At 36.9% G+C, this 18,279-nt stretch overlaps 2 protein-coding genes across 5 annotated transcripts in view; one reads left to right on the top strand and one right to left on the bottom strand.

Annotated features, from left to right (window-relative positions):
• Positions 1 to 2,156: 2,156 nt before the first annotated feature.
• Positions 2,157 to 3,531, bottom strand: LOC134748128 (H/ACA ribonucleoprotein complex subunit 3). The gene is made up of 3 exons (XM_063682826.1): positions 3,370 to 3,531; positions 3,218 to 3,260; positions 2,157 to 2,408 (listed from the first exon to the last, which is right to left on the bottom strand). Exons 1-3 carry the CDS (start codon positions 3,421 to 3,423, stop codon positions 2,311 to 2,313), a joined length of 195 nt encoding a protein of 64 aa, XP_063538896.1. The 5' UTR covers positions 3,424 to 3,531; the 3' UTR covers positions 2,157 to 2,310.
• Positions 3,532 to 3,971: 440 nt separating this feature from the next.
• Positions 3,972 to 18,279, top strand: part of LOC134748604 (ecdysteroid-phosphate phosphatase) — a 30,960-nt gene continuing 16,652 nt past the window's right edge. For 2 of the 4 annotated variants that reach the window (XM_063683396.1, XM_063683397.1), the window contains exons 1-6: positions 3,984 to 4,220; positions 4,289 to 4,529; positions 4,855 to 5,050; positions 5,664 to 5,753; positions 6,374 to 6,543; positions 9,316 to 9,454. In XM_063683396.1, coding sequence (XP_063539466.1) covers positions 4,072 to 4,220; positions 4,289 to 4,529; positions 4,855 to 5,050; positions 5,664 to 5,753; positions 6,374 to 6,543; positions 9,316 to 9,454 — 985 coding nt within the window. In that variant the 5' untranslated portion in view covers positions 3,984 to 4,071. Of the gene's footprint in view, positions 4,221 to 4,288; positions 4,530 to 4,854; positions 5,051 to 5,663; positions 5,754 to 6,373; positions 6,544 to 9,315; positions 9,455 to 18,279 lie in introns of all 4 variants that reach the window. The other 2 variants (XM_063683398.1, XM_063683399.1) reach the window with 2 other exon arrangements.

Genomic DNA, 18,279 nt, shown 5'->3' on the forward strand with positions numbered 1-18,279 from the left:
CAGCCACCAGCAGCGCCAAGAGGGACACCACTGGCAAGGGCATGGGCGAGGTATGCCCCGCCACCGCCGCTGACCGACGTCGCCGACGTCACCAGCCAAGAAAATAGGGAGCGCTGGAGACGTCCGACAATAGTCGTACGTCCCCGAATGAGAGCGCCACCAGAGTCCTCAGGCCCGACGGCCACCGTACCCGCCACTGACGGCCACCGTACCCGCCATAGATTAGTATATGTTATTACTGTAAGTACCCGCCACCGACGGCCACACCATTTCCGCCGCTGCGACAGCCGCGGATGACCACGGACCACCCACGACCAGGACGGAGCCGTGGATGGCGAAGCCGTCAGGTTACCATGCTGGGAGTCCCAAGGTTCGCATTAATTTTAATGACATCAATTTCTTCCCATTCTAAATAGTTATCGCTACCTTTCAGTCAATATCCAAAATATTTATTATTATTATTCCATTCATGTCATAAATTGTAAAGCCGTAGTGTCGAATACAGCCCTACTTTCATAATTGCGCAACCGCCGGCACGAGTTAGCAAAACGCGAGAAGGTCGCGCGCTGCTCGTCGACTTGTATAAGTTTTAATTTATAGTGAATGAAATTTGATACTCACACTTAGTGAATTTTATAGCTTCGTTATAAATTGATTCCTAGTAATGATTAATATTTACTCTTTACAATCCTGCACCAAACTAACGGTCTCTGTTTAGCCCAATGGTTGACTGGTAGAGAATGCCTCAAGGCGTTAAGTCCGCCATTTGTACTCTTTTTGTGTAAATTTGTGCAATAAAGTTTAAATAAATAAATTAATACTTCAGCTACATGTGGGACTGCTCATCTGACGTACAGTAGAAGTTTGATTCTTTGTTTCGTTAAATTTTTGAGTTATTTTTTTTTTTAAACGAGTTACAGTACGGTGCACAAATAGAGGTTTACAGAAGTTGTAGGCACATTCATATAATGTGACCTTATAGCTAGAGCACTAGTCCTTCATACTCGATCATAGTGTGACCTATCATGTCCTCCGTGAGAGTCATAGGAGACTTGTTATGTCTTAATGTATTTGTGTCTCTAGGTTATTTTTTTTCTCGTTAGGGTGACCATGCCCTCGGGTTCTAGTCCCGATTGAGAGATAAGATTAAGGTGAAGGGTACGCACGGGAGCGTAGCCCATTGTTGATTTATAGGGTGACCACTGACCATGCCCTGGGTAACCATTCCCATGATGTTAGGAGCTAAGAACTCCGTCTTAATACGGCATTATATATATATATATTATTTTTTCCTAGTGATTTTAAAGAAGTACCGATACTTAATAGGTAATTTATCCAATTACGTTGTCGCAATTGACAGCACATGCCACAGGTAGTGCGCACGTCGACAGAAAATCTAACTTAGCCACGAGACTGTGCCGCAAGTTAGAATATATTGATATTTTGAAGTGTTGAATGAAATACGATACGTCCCATAACAATAATATTTTTTTCTTTTACAATTCTTTTTTTAATAAAGCGCAAACAAATACTAATTTAATTTTGATAATTTTCACACACTATTATTTTTCTTCAAATTTAAGGGCTATGACACTAACGCTACTAGTTTTCTTAAATTCAGGATATTGCAATTACTTAGTAATATTTCTTAGACATTGTTTTCCATACTGAAGGATAATTTTTTTTTCTTGATAAAGAAAATCGTTTCTGTTTTAATGAAAGGTATTATTGAATTTTAATCTTAACGTAGGCGAATGTAAACAAGCAACAGCAAGTTGAATTTTTTTTTTCTGCCACCCTGGCGGTGAGAGGACCTTTCGGGGGCAGACTAATGTGGTAATTGTCCACTTTTAGTGTTGCCCAGTAACGTTATGGTTTACTGCGACATAAACGCGTATTGCTTGGCAAGCGATAACTATACATGTATAAAGTAGGCTAATGACATAATAAAGGTTCATTCTATTCGTAACTATAACACAAGTTGTTTATATTCCGCCTATACCCTATTCCTACCTACTCTTCAACCACCGAAATTTGAATATAAACCTACCATCTGTCTACATAAAAATGATATTTCGCAAGTAGCAAATTAAATATGAAATATATTATTTGATATGATGAACTTATTTGGGTATTTTGGGTCAATGACATATGGGTTATTGTTTGGAAAATTTTATTTACTTATCATAAATTGCTTTTTGATGTTACACTGGAATTTTTTCCAAGTTACTTATAACTTACACTGTCTAAAAATAAAATAGACATCTTGCTTAAGATTAAAGTACTTAAATCTAATAATTTTATGCTAAATTAGTGGATTGGTTCTGGCTGTTGTGTTATAAGGAGACCAAATCTCTTCTTGATTATAATTCTCTGTCTTGAATACTTGTCTTCGGGAGAAAATCGGGCTAAAAAAAAAGATTGTTTTAAATAAATAAATATTATAGAACATTCTTACACAGATTGACTAAGTCCCACGGTAAGCCCAAGGAGGCTTGTGTTATGGGTACTCAGACAATGATATATATAATATACAAATACTTAAATACATAGAAAACACCCATGACTCAGGAACAAATATCTGTGCTCATCACACAAATAACTGCCCTTCCCGGGATTCGAACCCAGGACCATCGGCTTCACAGGCAGGGTCACTACCCACGAGGCCAGACCGGTCGTCCGGTCGTGTTTTAGTTTTGTTTTTTATTTAGTTGTAGTCATCATATGGAAATTATTATTAGAAATTATAAGTATAAAAATCACATTAAGGAAGGAAAATTTAAAAAACCAAATTTACTAAAACAAATTTAATACTTTAATAGTATAGGATTTTTATTCTATTTTTATAAGCAGAACTGTACTTTTAGATTTAGGTTATATGTGAGTGAGACAATGTAAACAAGATAGGGGTTGGAAACTTTAAGTTGCCTTTGAGAATAATTGATCTGCTGTGTGTGTGAGACAGCGCTATGAACATTATAATATATACCTTTTTTAGCATTAGAAAAAAGGTAAAAAATCTTGACATGTCTTTTTATTGAATATCACTTTTGAAAAATAACTCGGAGTTAGCTTGCTCAGATTCTAACTAAGCTGCCTGGCCTAGCAACTTCAAATCAAAGTTATACTCGTTACCCAGTATGTCATACATACATGACAGTGAGTATTATATTCTTTGTACATGACAGAACGAAAAAATTTAATCACTTTTCCTTACCTGGGTGGGCAGATAGGGTTGGCTTTCCAGTAGGGTCCAGCGTCTGTAAATTTAAAGAATATTAAATGAAATGAACATACATTCAAACTAAACGCATGCAAAGAAAGACGAAAGTTAGGTTATGTTGTGTTATTGTGGAAAACACCACTTACCGCCAGAGTGTACTGTCTTTCACCTTTTTCGTTCAAGAAATATCTGAGATACATTGTTACTGATATGGGTTTTGAGTTTTAATCTTGTAATAACTTTTAATTTCGCAGTTTACGCGCACTCGTGCTATACAAGAAACGTGACAATCTGACAGTGACAATCAATCAATGTAATGTTATCATATACATGTATAGCGCGCTCCAGACTACGCGGCGCGAATCCGCGAACGCGAGTGTGGAGTCGATTTCGCTGATTAGCGACCGAGACTCCACACCCGCGTTCGCGGCTTCGCGCCGCTATTCGCGCACGAGTGTGGAGGGAGCTTATTGTACATCATACATACATCATATTACATATTTTTTTAACACAGCCTCACCACAGATTTTTATCACAAAATGGTTGTATAGTTTAATTAATTTTAATTGCTTTAAATTTCTTCAATAGCTTCTATTATAGCTTTATATAGCTTTTTGCATGTTTATATTTCAGTAATAGATGTGGTTCAATGAACAACAAATAAAATCTCTTGTATTTTTGTCGGCTAGACCACACCTAGTATTCTACTCATTTTCGAACATTGCCATGATTTTTTTTTATACCAGCTGTCAATTTGACACTGACAGTATTTTCTAAACAACCGTACCGACGCTGTTTGCGTACGGTATAGTTACGTTGTTTTCATCTTGTGCTCATGTGCAGTTTTTATGAAGCGTGTTTGGTGTAGTCTACGAAACCAGATAAGAACTATGGCTAACATTCCGCCAAGGAAAATTTCGCCATCCAGCAAGCCTTCTAAACAGGATGCCTCGCCGCTGCAAATACTTCTACAGATGGGTTTTCCGAGACACCGGGCGTAAGTTAGTCAAGTTTGTTGGTTTTATTTATTATTGTAAGTTGCTGAAGTTGTTTGTTGTGTTTTAGATTGAAGGCTTTGGCTGCTACGGGGAACCGCAGTGTGCAGCTAGCGTCGGATTGGTTGCTGACGCACGTAAACGACACCTACATCGATGCGGACCACCCGCGCGAGTACATTCTGTACGCGAATCCGACGGGCGCGTTACTTACGCAACTGCACGACTTCTGGGCCAAGTCTAAAAAGTTGGGAGGGTGGAATGGAGCTCATAATTTCCCCCCTCATATTACACTAGTCTCATTTTTTAAGGTAGGTATAATTTGTATATGTTAAAAAGTGAATATGCTGCTGAACAGTATTCCTGATTTGATTGTCCAGTTTCTTATTTTTATATTGAATTTGAAAGTCTAATAACCATACATTGGGGTTTTGTGTGTGGGAATGTTTCACACTAGCCAATAAACAGGTAAAAACAGAAACTATTTTAACATTTCTAAGCACTAGCTTACTACCTATTTTTAATTCATAGTTTGGCAATTGTTTTACAATAAACAAAGTTATAAAATACAATGTCTTTAAATAGGTTAAATTAATTAGATTATATTTTGAAATGACAGTAAAATTATTCATTCAGGCACCTGATGAGACGTCCCTGCAACTGGCTAAAGCAGTGAAAAGTGTTATAGAGACAGTGGGGGATCCCCCGGCCTGCCCCCTGAAGTTGGACCCCTACATCTCACAGAACTTCATGGGACTCTTTGTGTCTGAAGAACATGCTGAGTATTTGAAAAAGATAGCAGTCCAGTATGTAAAGCAAGTTTCAACTTTGTGTAAGTTTTCAATTACAGTGTAAACTCTATATAGCGACACTCAAGGGACCAGACGTTTTTGACGCTATAGAGTTTTCATTATATAGAGAGAAATTAATATTATAGTAAAGCAACTATAGCCAATGTCAACGTTATAGGGAGTCAATTGTTATATCAAGTGACGTTATAAGGAGTTAACACTGTATATTTATTTATCCTTCCTCTAAAGGGTTTGGATTTCTGTATCAGTAGTTGGCAAGCTTTATGTATTTTAAGACATCCCTTCCTGCTAATAAAAAATATATTTTGCTGCAAAAGGTATGATATTCAAAACATTCATATTAGCAGGGCAGTTTTGAAAAAAAAAATGGCCTGTGCCTGCTAAAGATTGCCAACAACTGCACTCTTTTGGTCTAAGAGGAATTAATTTGGTGTTGGAAACTAGCTAGGTCTCTTTAGGTCTCCTTAGTATTATATCATTAGCTATATGTATAAATAATTAAAATGCACTGTTCCTGCCATTGTCAACATTTCTCCAACATTTGAAATAAATTTTACACTGCTTCCACACCTAGAACCTTACACTATGTGATATGATATATTAAAATACTAAGCACAGATTGTTTCCATACAGTGGGTGTATCCATGGATACATATGAACATTTGGATGCATTGGGGACATGTTTCCCCTGGTGCACCATGCCCCAAGAAAAACCAATTAAATGTAAGAGTAGACCCTTACCTTAGACCGCTTGTATTTTATTTATTTAATTTGTCATCCTTTTATTTATCAGTAAACTAGAGAGGTGGTAGAAGAGCCTGCATGTTCTTGTAAAGGTAAATAAAAAATAATCTCATTATTCTAAAAACATTTACAATCATTAATCAATCATGTTATTTAGCTAAAACAGCCTTAAAAATGTCAAAATGTAATTTTGGATAATGTTATAAAATTATTGTGCTTATGGCTGATTTTGTTAAATATTAATGATATAGGATTGAAAGCAGACTTACTGCATGTTATTTTATCATATTTTTATTTTGTATTTTTTTATTACTTTGCTATAGTGTTATAGTTTTTAGTCACTTTTATAAGTTTTAGATATGAATTACCCCTGTTTTGTTAGTGATATTAGATTTTTGTAACTTATTTTGTAAAGATTTTTAGATAATTTAATTTTCTAAAGAAATGTACAAAAATCATATAATAAGTAGTACTCATAATAATAAGTACAATATAATAATAAGTAGTAGTAGTATCATTGACAACAGGAAAAAAGCAGCATAAAACTTATGTCACTTTTGTTGGAATCTTTAATTTTACTGAATTACTTTCTACGGTAGCCATTAACTTGGAGGCGCATGTGAAGTCCCTCCATATCACGCTGGCGTACCACTTCGAGGTGGCGGCGTTCGACGGGCTGAAGGCGCTGGTGGATGAGCTGCAGCCCTTGGAGACATCCAGCTGGGAGCTGCGGCTCTACTCCAGGGATCCCAAGTTCGCTAATCACCAGGTCAGTGGCACTGTTACACTGAATGAACTTGGAGGTGCATGTAAAGTCCCTGCAGCGTACCACTGCGAGGTAGCGTTCGACGGGCTGAAGGCGTTGTGGGAGCTCTGACTGTACTTTTTTAGGGTTCCGTACCCAAAGGGTAAAACGGGACCCTATTACTAAAACTGCTGTCTGTCTGTCTGTCCGTCTGTCACCAGGCTGTATCTCATGAACCGTGATAGCTAGACTGACTTGGCTCTAGACTCTATTACTAAAACTCCGCTGTCTGTCTGTCTGTCCGTCTGTCACCAGGCTGTATCTCATGAACCGTGATAGCTAGACAGTTGAAATTTTCACCGATGATGTATATATGTTGCCGCTATAACAACAAACACTAAAAACAGAATAAAATAGATATTTTAGTGGGGCTCCCATACAAGAAACGTGATTTTTTTGCCGTTTTTTGCGTAATGATACGGAACCCTTCGTGCGCGAGTCCGACTCGCACTTGGCCAGTTTTTTAGAAACATGAAAATTTGAGCCGACCGGACAAATCATGCCCTATTACTCTTTACCCAAAAACCAGGGATGCTAAATTTGCTAATCAGTTTTTTTTATGTTGTCCCTTTTCACCTTGCCGTTTTGATGTATGTATGTAATACTTGTCAAAACAACAACCGAATTTGTAAAAAAGGTTTTTCTAACGCGGGTCACCCGCCCGACCTTAGCAACATTTTATTAATTGGAGGACTTATTAATAGGAGGGGGATTTTTATATTTATTTTAAGTGTAGTCCGCAGTTGGGGTAAAATTTGTAAAGCATTTGACTTGTTACCGATGTTTTGAACGATTTTTATCAGTGTGACGTGTGTAGGTAAGTTCACTTAAACGTCGAGCTGGTAATAAAACCGTTATCGAATTTAAGTGCATTACAAAGATAATCGCTTTGATTGACATACTAACGCGCATTAATGTGCATACATTACTAGTATTTCAATAGGTAGATAAACAACGAATTGATAGTATAGAGCTTGGGTCTCTAAATTTTTGGACCTGAAGGCCACAGAGCGGCAAATCAAGGCCATTCATACATTGCGCTCGACCTTACGAACGGCCTTGATTTGCTGCTCGCCGGTCGCGTGCGTCCAGGCCGCGGCCTTAGGCGTTCTGTTTTCCCGTTCCCTTTTCACGGGCCAGATGTTTCTTTTCACCGCAAAACGGAGCCAGTTCACCTTGGCTCCCACTTTCCGAAATGTGTCCCTTCCCGTGACCAACACTTTAGAGCTTCTTGGTCTAAGTTTAAAATCAAACTTAAACTTCGGGTCGACTATTGAGTCTAGGGCTAAAACTGCTGCCAAAAAACTTGGTGTCCTATTTAAGGTGAGGCGGTATTTCACGCCGAATCAGCTTCTCTCCCTATACCAAGCACAGGTACGCTCGTGCATGGAATACTGCTCCCACCTATGGGACTGTTCTGCCAAATATCAGCTGGCGGCCCTGGACTCAATAGAGCGCCGGGCTCATAGACTCTTTGGCGATGACCCATCTGTCAAGTCAAGGATACAGAGCCTTGAGCATCGCCGTCGAGTCGCTTGCCTATCGGTGTTCTATCGGATACATTTCGGGGAGTGCGCACAGGAACTACACGACCTGATCCCACCTTCCCCTTTCCATCATCGGACATCCAGGCGCGGGGAGCGAATGCACTTGTTCGTGGTCCACATTCCATTCGTTCGGACGAAACGTTTTGCCTCCTCCTTTTTAGTACGGACGGCTAAGGAATGGAATGCGCTCCCGCCATCTGTATTCCCTGATCAATATGACCTCGGTCTTTAAAACAAGAGTGAATAGGCTGTTACTGAACCGGTGAGCTCCATCTTAGGCCCTGTCTTCACTTTCCATCAGGTGTGACTAGGGCCAATCGCCGATCAGTTTATAAAAAAAAAATGTATTGTATTATCTTCCAAATATAAAAACCGTGTAAAACTTTCTCTGAACAGTAGTTACCCAACATATTTAAGATCGACGATCGAATCTCGTATTCAGAATTAGGTATAACATGGTATAACTATATAGGTAGTAAACTGACATTCGTGGGCGAGTATTTCATGATGTAACCGCTTTATGGTATAAATTTTATACGGAACCATAACAGACTGTTGAAAATAATTAACATGTAATGTAATTTGTGTCTTGGAACAACTTTTCATATACTTTCGTCGGGTAGTTCAACAAAAATCTTTGTGTCGACATTTGCCGAGACGTCAGTTGGCCGCCTCTTTCACCAGTGAAAATTGTATTGAAACGTGGGAATTTATTCACGTTAGACCTGGTACATATCGCTTAGTAAGCATTGAAAACGCGAAACTTTTAAATGCTCTTAAATCTTTTTGAAAATCTCGTACGTTTCATGAATTAAAGTAACTTTTATTTACTTTGCTCAACGTTCATACCGCTCAATCATATTGTCCCATAAATAAACGTGTTCCATAAATGTTTTTTAACCAGTGTTTAACCGCCATACGATAAATAATATGTATAAGCGTAAATAAAAAATAAAACAATACTGCTGTCAATCACCGCTATTTTGTTCAGTATGTGAGAATAAATATAAGTGTAAGGCCTGAGTGGACGCTCGAAGCGGAGCGTGCAGCGTGGCGTCAGGCTCACACAAGTGATTTAAGCAGCGTGCACTAAGGCCGCTCCTATACGTTTGCATTTGTTTAACATGCACGCTGCACGCCCAACTCGAGCGTCCACTCAGGCCTTACACTACCAGGTCTCTTTTACCAGGTGCACAAAGTGACGCAGGGCTACTCGCCGCTGGCGAGCGACGAGCTAGAATTGGTGCTCGGAGACTACATTTACATCGAGGAGAAGGCGTTCGAAAGCTCGCCGGACGGCTGGGTTCCTGGCACCTCGTGGCTCACGGGTACGTAGCACTCACTTGTATCACTACATAGTCTGGATGGATGTCTGTCCCTATGTATGCTTAGATCTTTAAATTACGCAACGGATTTTAATGCGGTTTTATTTAGTAGATAAAGTGATTCAAGAGGAAGGTTTATATGTATAATACATCACCATTGCACCCGTGCGAAGCCGGGGCGGGTCGCTAGTGGAGTCCCCCTGGAGGCAAAGTGCCTTAAAACCTTGAGTTAGCTCATTTTGCTTAAAGATGACACTCCTTTATTTTTACAAAAAAAAAAACAAAACTACATTCAAAGATTTTTTCATCGCTCGCCTTGCCCGGGAATCGAACCGACTAAAAATTCCAAAAAGTAAACACTCGCTACTTTATTCTACTATTCGATACAGTTAATGTTAATAATAACATTTCTCCAAGAAAAATTAGGTCTTACACTCGTCTGTGGTACAAAATATCCATAAAATCGAATATTTAGTATTCAAGAATATTTTTAAACAAGCAAAAATAAAATAAAGGGAAATATCTTTAAATGTAGATTGTTTCTTTTTAAAAGTAAAAGAATGTTTCCTTTAAGTAAAATGAGCTTACTTAAGGTTTTAAGGCACTTTCCCTCCAGGGCCCATTAATTTTTTCCACCCTGAATACTGTACTGTCCCGCCGTGTATAACAAACGTAAAAGAAGTTTGTTTTCGTGGGGGGGCAGTACAGTCAGACGAGCCGTTTCTTTTGGTAGTAATGTAAAGAACCGAATATACTGGAATTAGACACAGCGTGAACGCAGTGTCGTGTCCGTGTCAGTGCCGCTTATGCTTGGCGTTTTGTCATACGTTTGTCTGCCTAAACAGTGGTAGATCCTTAAAGCGCTACCTACATATTGCTACAGTTTCATTATGATTATTTCTAAATTGCTTATGTTAACATGCAAAATTAAAACTACGAATAATAATGTGCTAAACTATAGTTTGCTTTATTATACATAATTCGGTGTTTTTCAACCATTTCGTGACTCGTCCACATTATTATGTAAAAAAGTTTGCGACCTCTGACCTTCGCTAAAGTAAACCAATATGAGACTTGCTTTTTTTAATGAATCTTTACGACCCTCCGCGACCTACAGGGGGTCGCAACCTACAGGTCGAAAAACACTGCTCTAAGTATAGTACCGTCTCACAGTGTGTTAAAAAATAAAACCCTCATTTTGTCTCATTCAGTTTTTATTTGATAAATGCATAAATAGCTCACAAGAACTCCGGCTTGCCAAAACTTTCTAGTTTTTATATTATCAGATGTCAAAGTTGACCCGGGTGTAGGTGACGAAATATGAAATATTGATATGAAAATTGTAAAACTAAGCGGCCTATTTAATTTTTGTTAACACACAAAAATGGTCAACATTCTTGACGTGTCTTTTTATTGAAAAACTCTTTTATTAAATACCTAGTAACTATTACTTATGAAACCAAAATAATGTAAATATAATATCCTTGCTATTTGTTACATATAGTTGGTCAAGCAAATCTTGTCAGTAACTAAGAACAAAAAAAACTACACTCATCCCCTTCTTCCGGGCGCCAACACCAGTGCAAGACAAAGACAGCATGACTCTCTCCGTCTACGCCCAAAATGAGACAGTCCCTTGACAAACTATATTTGCTGTAACTTGTTTTTCAAGTGTTTTTCAATAAAAAGACACGTCAAGATTGTTTACCTTTTTCTAATGCTAAAAAAACGAGGTATAATACAGTAAAGACAAATAATTTTACCCCAATAATCAGCAAAGTTTATAAAATGGCAACACCAAGCCGCCGTCAGCGTCACTCACACATTCGCGGTTTACTTCACAAACAAGCTGGTAGGACTATTTATAATCTGATTGTGATGTCACTATGGCTAAATTCATGAATCGCGTACGGTTACTGGCACTGAAGGAAGGTTAGTTTTGTTTTTATTTTATTTTTTAATATATTTCTAAATTGTACTTTACTTTTAGCTGCTTTGCTTTCGTGCGAGTGTACTTTAACCGTTATTTTACTTTGGTTGTTATCTCTTTTCGTATACATTCCGTATAGTATCAACGAGTTACGTCAGAACGTATGTTCTTAGTAAATTATTTGGATAGCGTCCAAACTTGTATTCGCCGGCCGGTGCCGCAACACAGAATTTGTTGCCTATGGTAACCAAAGTTGTTTATTTATTTTGAGACTTATGTTAGAACCCTTGTAGTTGTTATTTGTTTGTAATTATTTATATTCGCGGTGATAAGATAAGCAGTTTATAAAAGTGGCTTATCTTTACTATCGTACAGTTTAATCACAGACCTATATAACGTGCCTTGGAAATCAAGACAATTTGATTCTCGCACAGATGGGATCTACCACCAATACCTTTGGCCTATTCTCGTTTACATGGCGTTGACGGTTTCGTTTCTTATTTAACAATTTTAACACATATCAGTGAAAGATCATGGGTCAGATTCATATTAAAATAATAAATACAAATAAAAAAATCATTTATCCATATATATACAATACATTTTTTGATATTTTTATTTTTAAGTTTTAATCGTGTGTCGATAGATGGCAGTAAATTTACTGTGACTACAAAATTTACTATGACAGTACCCCTCTATCCTATATATTCTCTTTGGTTTAATATATAGGCGGTGTTTTTATAAAATAAAACTCCACTAACATTACTCCACTGGCATTATATTTAACTAAATTTTTTTTTCGTATTCATATATTTATTGCATCCATGGTAGGTACGCAGGTGTTACATAATAATCTGTTTCACATGGGCCGTGGTAGGGCACGGTAATTATCTTAAATCTAAAGATAACTAAACTAAACTATGATGACATATATCGTTAGCCCGAGATTGTACTTGCGTTTAGAAGCAAATGTTTGAACTTTTACTAAGCACAAATTAATATGTAATCAGGCCTTAAGGCAATTGTATAGTATGGTCGTAATCGTAAGGGCTTAACGCATGACTAAATGTATGGGATGGGTAAATATTGTATATAAATAAATATCCTTTATTGCACCAAAATCATACATTTTACATACATGTAAAACTACAAATAAATTCTTAAAGAATAACAACAACATATATACCTACAACTTACACTTTGATAATGTAATATAAAAGTATTAACCTTAGTAATATAAGTTAATCATTAAATTTGGATTAAGGTGCTAACATTGAAAATGAGTGCACCATTTCGCCGTTAAACGCAAGTTTGGCGAAACTTGTATAAGTTTAAAATGTGTTATACTTTTTTGAAAATAAATTAAAAAAAAAAAAAAGAAATAGAATAAATAAAAATAAATTATTAATTGATTGAAACTTTCACGATTTTGGTACTCATTATTATTCAACAACGACGGGACTTAATCGCGTAAAATAAGTTTTAAATTTACCTCCGACGTTTCGAGGACGGCGTTGTCCCCGTGGTCTAAATTATTAATTATCTTCAAAATGGAGCTAGTTAGAATACCGGTATCTTTAAGAAATGAACTTAATTTAAGCTCAGGAATACGCCCTTGAAATTATCGGAGTTTGAAAAAATACGTTGTATGTTGTATGTAACTGTTGATGTACCTACTTATAAAAGACAGCTTCCGGATATATCACTGTTTAAAGGCTGTATAGTTAATGCAAATACTTCAGTAGCGATAGGATCGCTAGAACAATGCACACGGATAAAGGTTCTAACTCGATCTAAATGTAAAGCAAACAAACCGATTGCTTACTGTATAATAAAATAGCACGTTTCAGGGTTGGTTTTATCTATACAAATGGAGATAGCATGATATTTTAGTCTCGACCTACAACCGTGTATACTCATCATCATCATCGGTTACTCATGCATGAAAGTTTGTAAATACAGTAGAGCATCGTTAATCCGCTGCTCCTTATAATCCGGACAGCCGGCGCGGGCGCACTGCCTTAATATGGACTGAAGAAATCTAATAGTCTTACAATTTTACGATCTGAAATAAATAAAACTTGTTTGATTTTTTACTGCTAATTAATTTAATGCCTTGGTTTCATCAAACAAAATCAAAGCAAATCTATTCAAAATGAATGTTATTAAATATTTATCACTCAAAATCATAATTTAAAAGTCAATTCTACCAGCAAACATAAGAAAACAACTCAAAATTTGCATTTGATTCACGGTCTATATCCCGGTCAATATAAGTCTAGTTTGATTACTTTGCCTCATTATGTGAATAAAATGCAACATTCTTATCAATTTTTGAACAATCAAGAGAGCCTTTACCAGCTGGGGTTGTGAAAATAACTATTAATCATCGAACCTAGCTGCTCACAAAATTTTATGAAAGTCTGTTGACAATTGCGACCCGAAGAGGAGAACATCCGGACATACGAAAGCATTTTTGCCAAAGCTGAAACGTAGACCCATTGCTAGCGCTCGGACAAAAATGGCGGGAAACACCAGTTATTTCAAACAGTTATTATACATTTACTTTTCATTTCTCATGATCTGAAAGTTGGTCGTTGTTGTTCTAAAAAGTTTGCAGAAAATGATACGTTTCTGCTCTAGAGCACGTACTTTCTATTCAATAAATGGATTTGTTGTACAATTTTCATTCTGATAATTAACTCCCCATTCCATAAATAACGATATTTTTACCTAAATTGTTAATCGAAAGTACCCCCAAGAAATACTACTGAAGTTTATACTTTTCAAATAGACTATGTATTCTACTTTCCTCGTATTCGAAATGGGTACCTTTCACCCCTTGGTTAACAATCTACTATTTTCTTTTAAGTTACTAGGTGTGTTTCGTTATCTTATCAAAATCAGTGCATGTTGTATACGGTAATCAATGTCTTGAATAAATACAATGGATGTTTAATTAGTACGAGTCCATTGTCTGAAGAAGTATAAATTTGAACTTTACCATAATAGTCTATTGATATTACCAAGCGTATATACATGGCTTTATCCACGTGATAAAATAAGTATCACTTTTTAACTCCACGCCATTGAAAGAGAAAGACACCGTCATTATCAAGCTGTCACGTTGTAGATAAATATGACCATCATATCCTTAAAGAAATCAAACCGGTCATGTGCGTATCGGGCCACGCATAATGGAGGGTTTGTACCTTTATACGATATAAACAGCCATACGAGCTTGGGCGTACCTTCGCGGCACTAACGTCCTTTTAATAAAAACAGAAGCTTTTTGGAAAATATGTATTAAGGCCGTTCCATCGGTTTACCGCTGTCTCTGTCACATTTTGCAAGAAAGAACGGGAAAGATCATGCGCGCCAAGTGTCAATTTTGATCGAATTTTGTCGATTTTTATTTATTTTAAAAACGTTATCCTACAATATCGAATTTCGAAAACTATGAAATTATTATTTAAGTTAAGATTGTTTTTTCTTATTTTTTTGTTTATAGTATCACATAATAAATAACCGAGTAAAGTTGGATTAAAAGTCCGAGTTAGAGGTTAATTTGGGAATTAATTGTATCGAGCGAAGTGTCATAATTCGTGTATCGGAAGCTATGATATTAAAGATAATATAGTCAAGAACTACATATATTTTTTCCACGTCTACGAATATCAACGCCTCTTAGAAAAACAGGATCACATAAGGAGATTTTTCGCCTTCTGGCTCAGGGAACCGCCTTAAGCTTTGTTTACTTGATTTTTTATTTTATTTTATTATTTCAAAATTGTTGTACAGCATAACAGTATGAAATATACAAAGTCACTGCAAAACTACAAACATATTAAACAAATAAATATTTTGTTTTTAGTTGATATTTTTGTACGTCCGATTTAAAAGTTTGAGGGGGATAATCGCTTCGAAAGTTAAATTATGTGACGCATATTTTAAACTCCACCACCACTCGAATCTCCTATTTTTCGCACTTGTATCGTAATGTACTATTTTTTACTTTTAGTTATATGTATGGAGTGCCCCCTTAAAAATTTTGTTTTTTTAACGTTAATTTCTAAACTTAGTAGCGGCTCACAAAATACACCTGTATTCAAAATTTAATTCTGATGGTACCTTACCTATAGGTTTTTAGATGAATGGCTGTGACATACGGACATGACGAAACTGTGAGGGTTCCGTTTTTGCCATTTTGGCTACGGAACCCTAAAAACATTGTCATGAGCTCATGAGTGATGATCACGGCATGATCGTGATCAGCTACACCGCCGCTCAAAATACGCTGACGCACCGTGAACGACAACTCCAAGAAAGTGATATCACTGCGCTTGGACAGCGATCATGATCATGTCGTGGTCACGAGTCACGACTCATAAGCCCATGACAATGATTTAGGGTTCCGAAGCTGAAAAACGTGGCGTGTATTCCAACTTACATCTTACAATATCCTACGTACGTATAGTTCATAATTGCGAGATATGTGAGTAAAATGGCTGTTTGATTATGTATGTATGCAATTTTGAATTTTAAGCCATTGACATACGAATCAACGTTTAGTTTTTATTTTCTCATTTTGCAAGAGTGCTTGTTCACATTGTAAATAAAGCCTGAACAGTAAGCGCGGTGCCTGCACAGCTAGCGTCAGTATGTACTATAGCGACTTAAATTAAACCTGTAATATGGAGCATTTTCTAGGAAAAGGGACCTTATTGTCGATGGCGCTTACGCCGCACAGCGTCGCGCGGCATTGTATTTATATCGGAGCATCGTTTATAATGGCGTAAGCGCCATCGACAATAAGGCCCCTTTTTATAGAAAATACCACATATTATTTTTAGAAAGAAGATTTTTGGGTTGTTTAAGTTTTTAGCTGTTAGACTTATGTCGACCAGGATGTTGACCGTGATTACCTTATGTATTATTTTTGAGCTCCCGATATTTCGACGCTGATACATGCATCTCTCGTTCTCGGCCTTCTCGGGTAACTGCTTCGAGATATCGGGAGCTCCAAAATAATACAAGAGGTAATCACGGTAAATATCCCGGTCGATATAAGTCTAGTGAAACTTACCGTGAATCATTTAAAACTGTTTCTAGCTGTATAACTTTTAACCATATACACATTAGGCGGTAAATTACATTTTAAACAGGCTCGTTTCTTCTGTATCAGAAAGGAAGACGTTCTTTCAGCAGCCAGCCGCACTGTTACCTTAGTAGACCTAAAAGTCACCTTAGTTTATCCCCAGAATACCTATTCCTACTCAATGCAATAATCTATCAATGCCAAGTTGAAGGCTGTATCGTGTCGCGATCGTGGCATCTGACGCTATCTGAGTTCTTATACTTTTTTATCAATATTAAGCCGTTACTACATCATACGTTAATAAAACAATACATTTTAATATGCAATTTATAAATTGTATATACAGAATTGTCTATCACCATTCAAAACGAAAAAATATTGATTAAGGGTCCCGGGCAAGCTCGGTTCTCTATACAAACGTAGTTCCGCTCTCATTTTAAAACGACTAGGTAGATTGTTCTGAAACTTTGTAGTTACAATAGGATAAGGTATATTTATGTCTGTAATTAGTTTATGTCGCTTCAGATATCATAGTTAAAAGAATACAGCGAATTTAAGTTTTTCATACAAAACTTGTTTTTGCTCTATTTCGTATGTTTGATAAACTGGAGCTATATAAACTAATTTCAGACCTAGATAGCCCCTCATGTCATTGTATGTGCAGTTTCATTACAATCCAACACATAGTTATAAAATGAGAGCGGAATTACGTTTGTATGAAAAGGTGCAATTCGGCCGAGCTTGCCGTGTCAAACAAAAGCTGTCACTCGGACGCCACGTCACCGAAGTGTCAAAACTGAAATTGTACTTTATGCACATGCCACATGCACGTAGGTCTATGTTGATCTTTGACCGATAAATCCGTCTTTGGCGTTGGACCTGCGGTGCCCATATATCCGTCATTGGCGTCCAGAAGGTTAAGGTTCTAACCCTTTCAATCAAAGTATACAGATCTCACGATTGCAATGACGAATGGTTAGCTGGTCGAATTGGTAGCACGTTTGACCGGCAATCCAATGATGTGGATTCGAATCCCAGGTTGACCAGAGTTGATTACATTTCATTGTTTCAAATTTATAAACGTTTAATTCATGTTAGCTCAGCATTACAGAATTAGAGTATTCGACCTCTCAAGGCCAAGTTGAAAGCCAACAGCGCGGCTTTCAACGACAGACGCTCGGGTTTTTATCAGTATAAAGCCATTACTACACTTATACATGTTATTTTAGCACAGGTTTCAAAGTACATGGCCTTTCAGAAGATTTTCCTGTGTTAATTAATGTTGTAGAGATATATTAAATATATTAATAACGGGTCACTCACGTATTTTAAGTCTAGTATTTGAAATACGTGAGTGACCCGTTATTAATATATTTAATATGTCTGTCTCACGGAAGTTTTGTTATTAAAATTGTAAAGATATTTCATGAAAAATGTTGTATAGTGTTTATTACTTACTTACTCCTCTGGCGCAGTGACCCAAAGTGTGTCTTGGTACTTTGGGTTTGGGGTTTGGGTTTGTCTTTGGGTCGCTGGGTACTTGAGATAGTGTTTATTAGAATTTAGTATTTACGTAGGTACTAGCAGATAAAATATAAAATAAATACAGTTAGCAGTATAAGTTGCCACGGGTCAGGTGTACAAATAATGAACGTACACAATTTTGTTGTTAAAAGAATACGAGCGTGCACACGTCATTTTGAATACCACACCGTAACTGCTTTTCTGACTGAACCAAAATATACATGTACATACAATTGCAAAAAACTATATTTCTAATCATTTCTCTTGACTTCAATA

Source organism: Cydia strobilella, chromosome 16, assembly GCF_947568885.1.
Source record: "Cydia strobilella chromosome 16, ilCydStro3.1, whole genome shotgun sequence".
NCBI lineage: Eukaryota > Metazoa > Arthropoda > Insecta > Lepidoptera > Tortricidae > Cydia > Cydia strobilella.

Bases quoted from the DNA above. Each gene is read 5' to 3' on its own strand.
- LOC134748128 (XM_063682826.1), bottom strand. From the start codon at position 3,423: ATGTATCTCAGATATTTCTTGAACGAAAAAGGTGAAAGACAGTACACT. The intron at 3,261-3,369 runs GTAAGTGGTGTT...TTAAATTTACAG, and splicing joins AAAGACAGTACACTCTGGCG to ACGCTGGACCCTACTGGAAA. The intron at 2,409-3,217 runs GTAAGGAAAAGT...CTTTTTTTTTAG, and splicing joins AACCCTATCTGCCCACCCAG to CCCGATTTTCTCCCGAAGAC.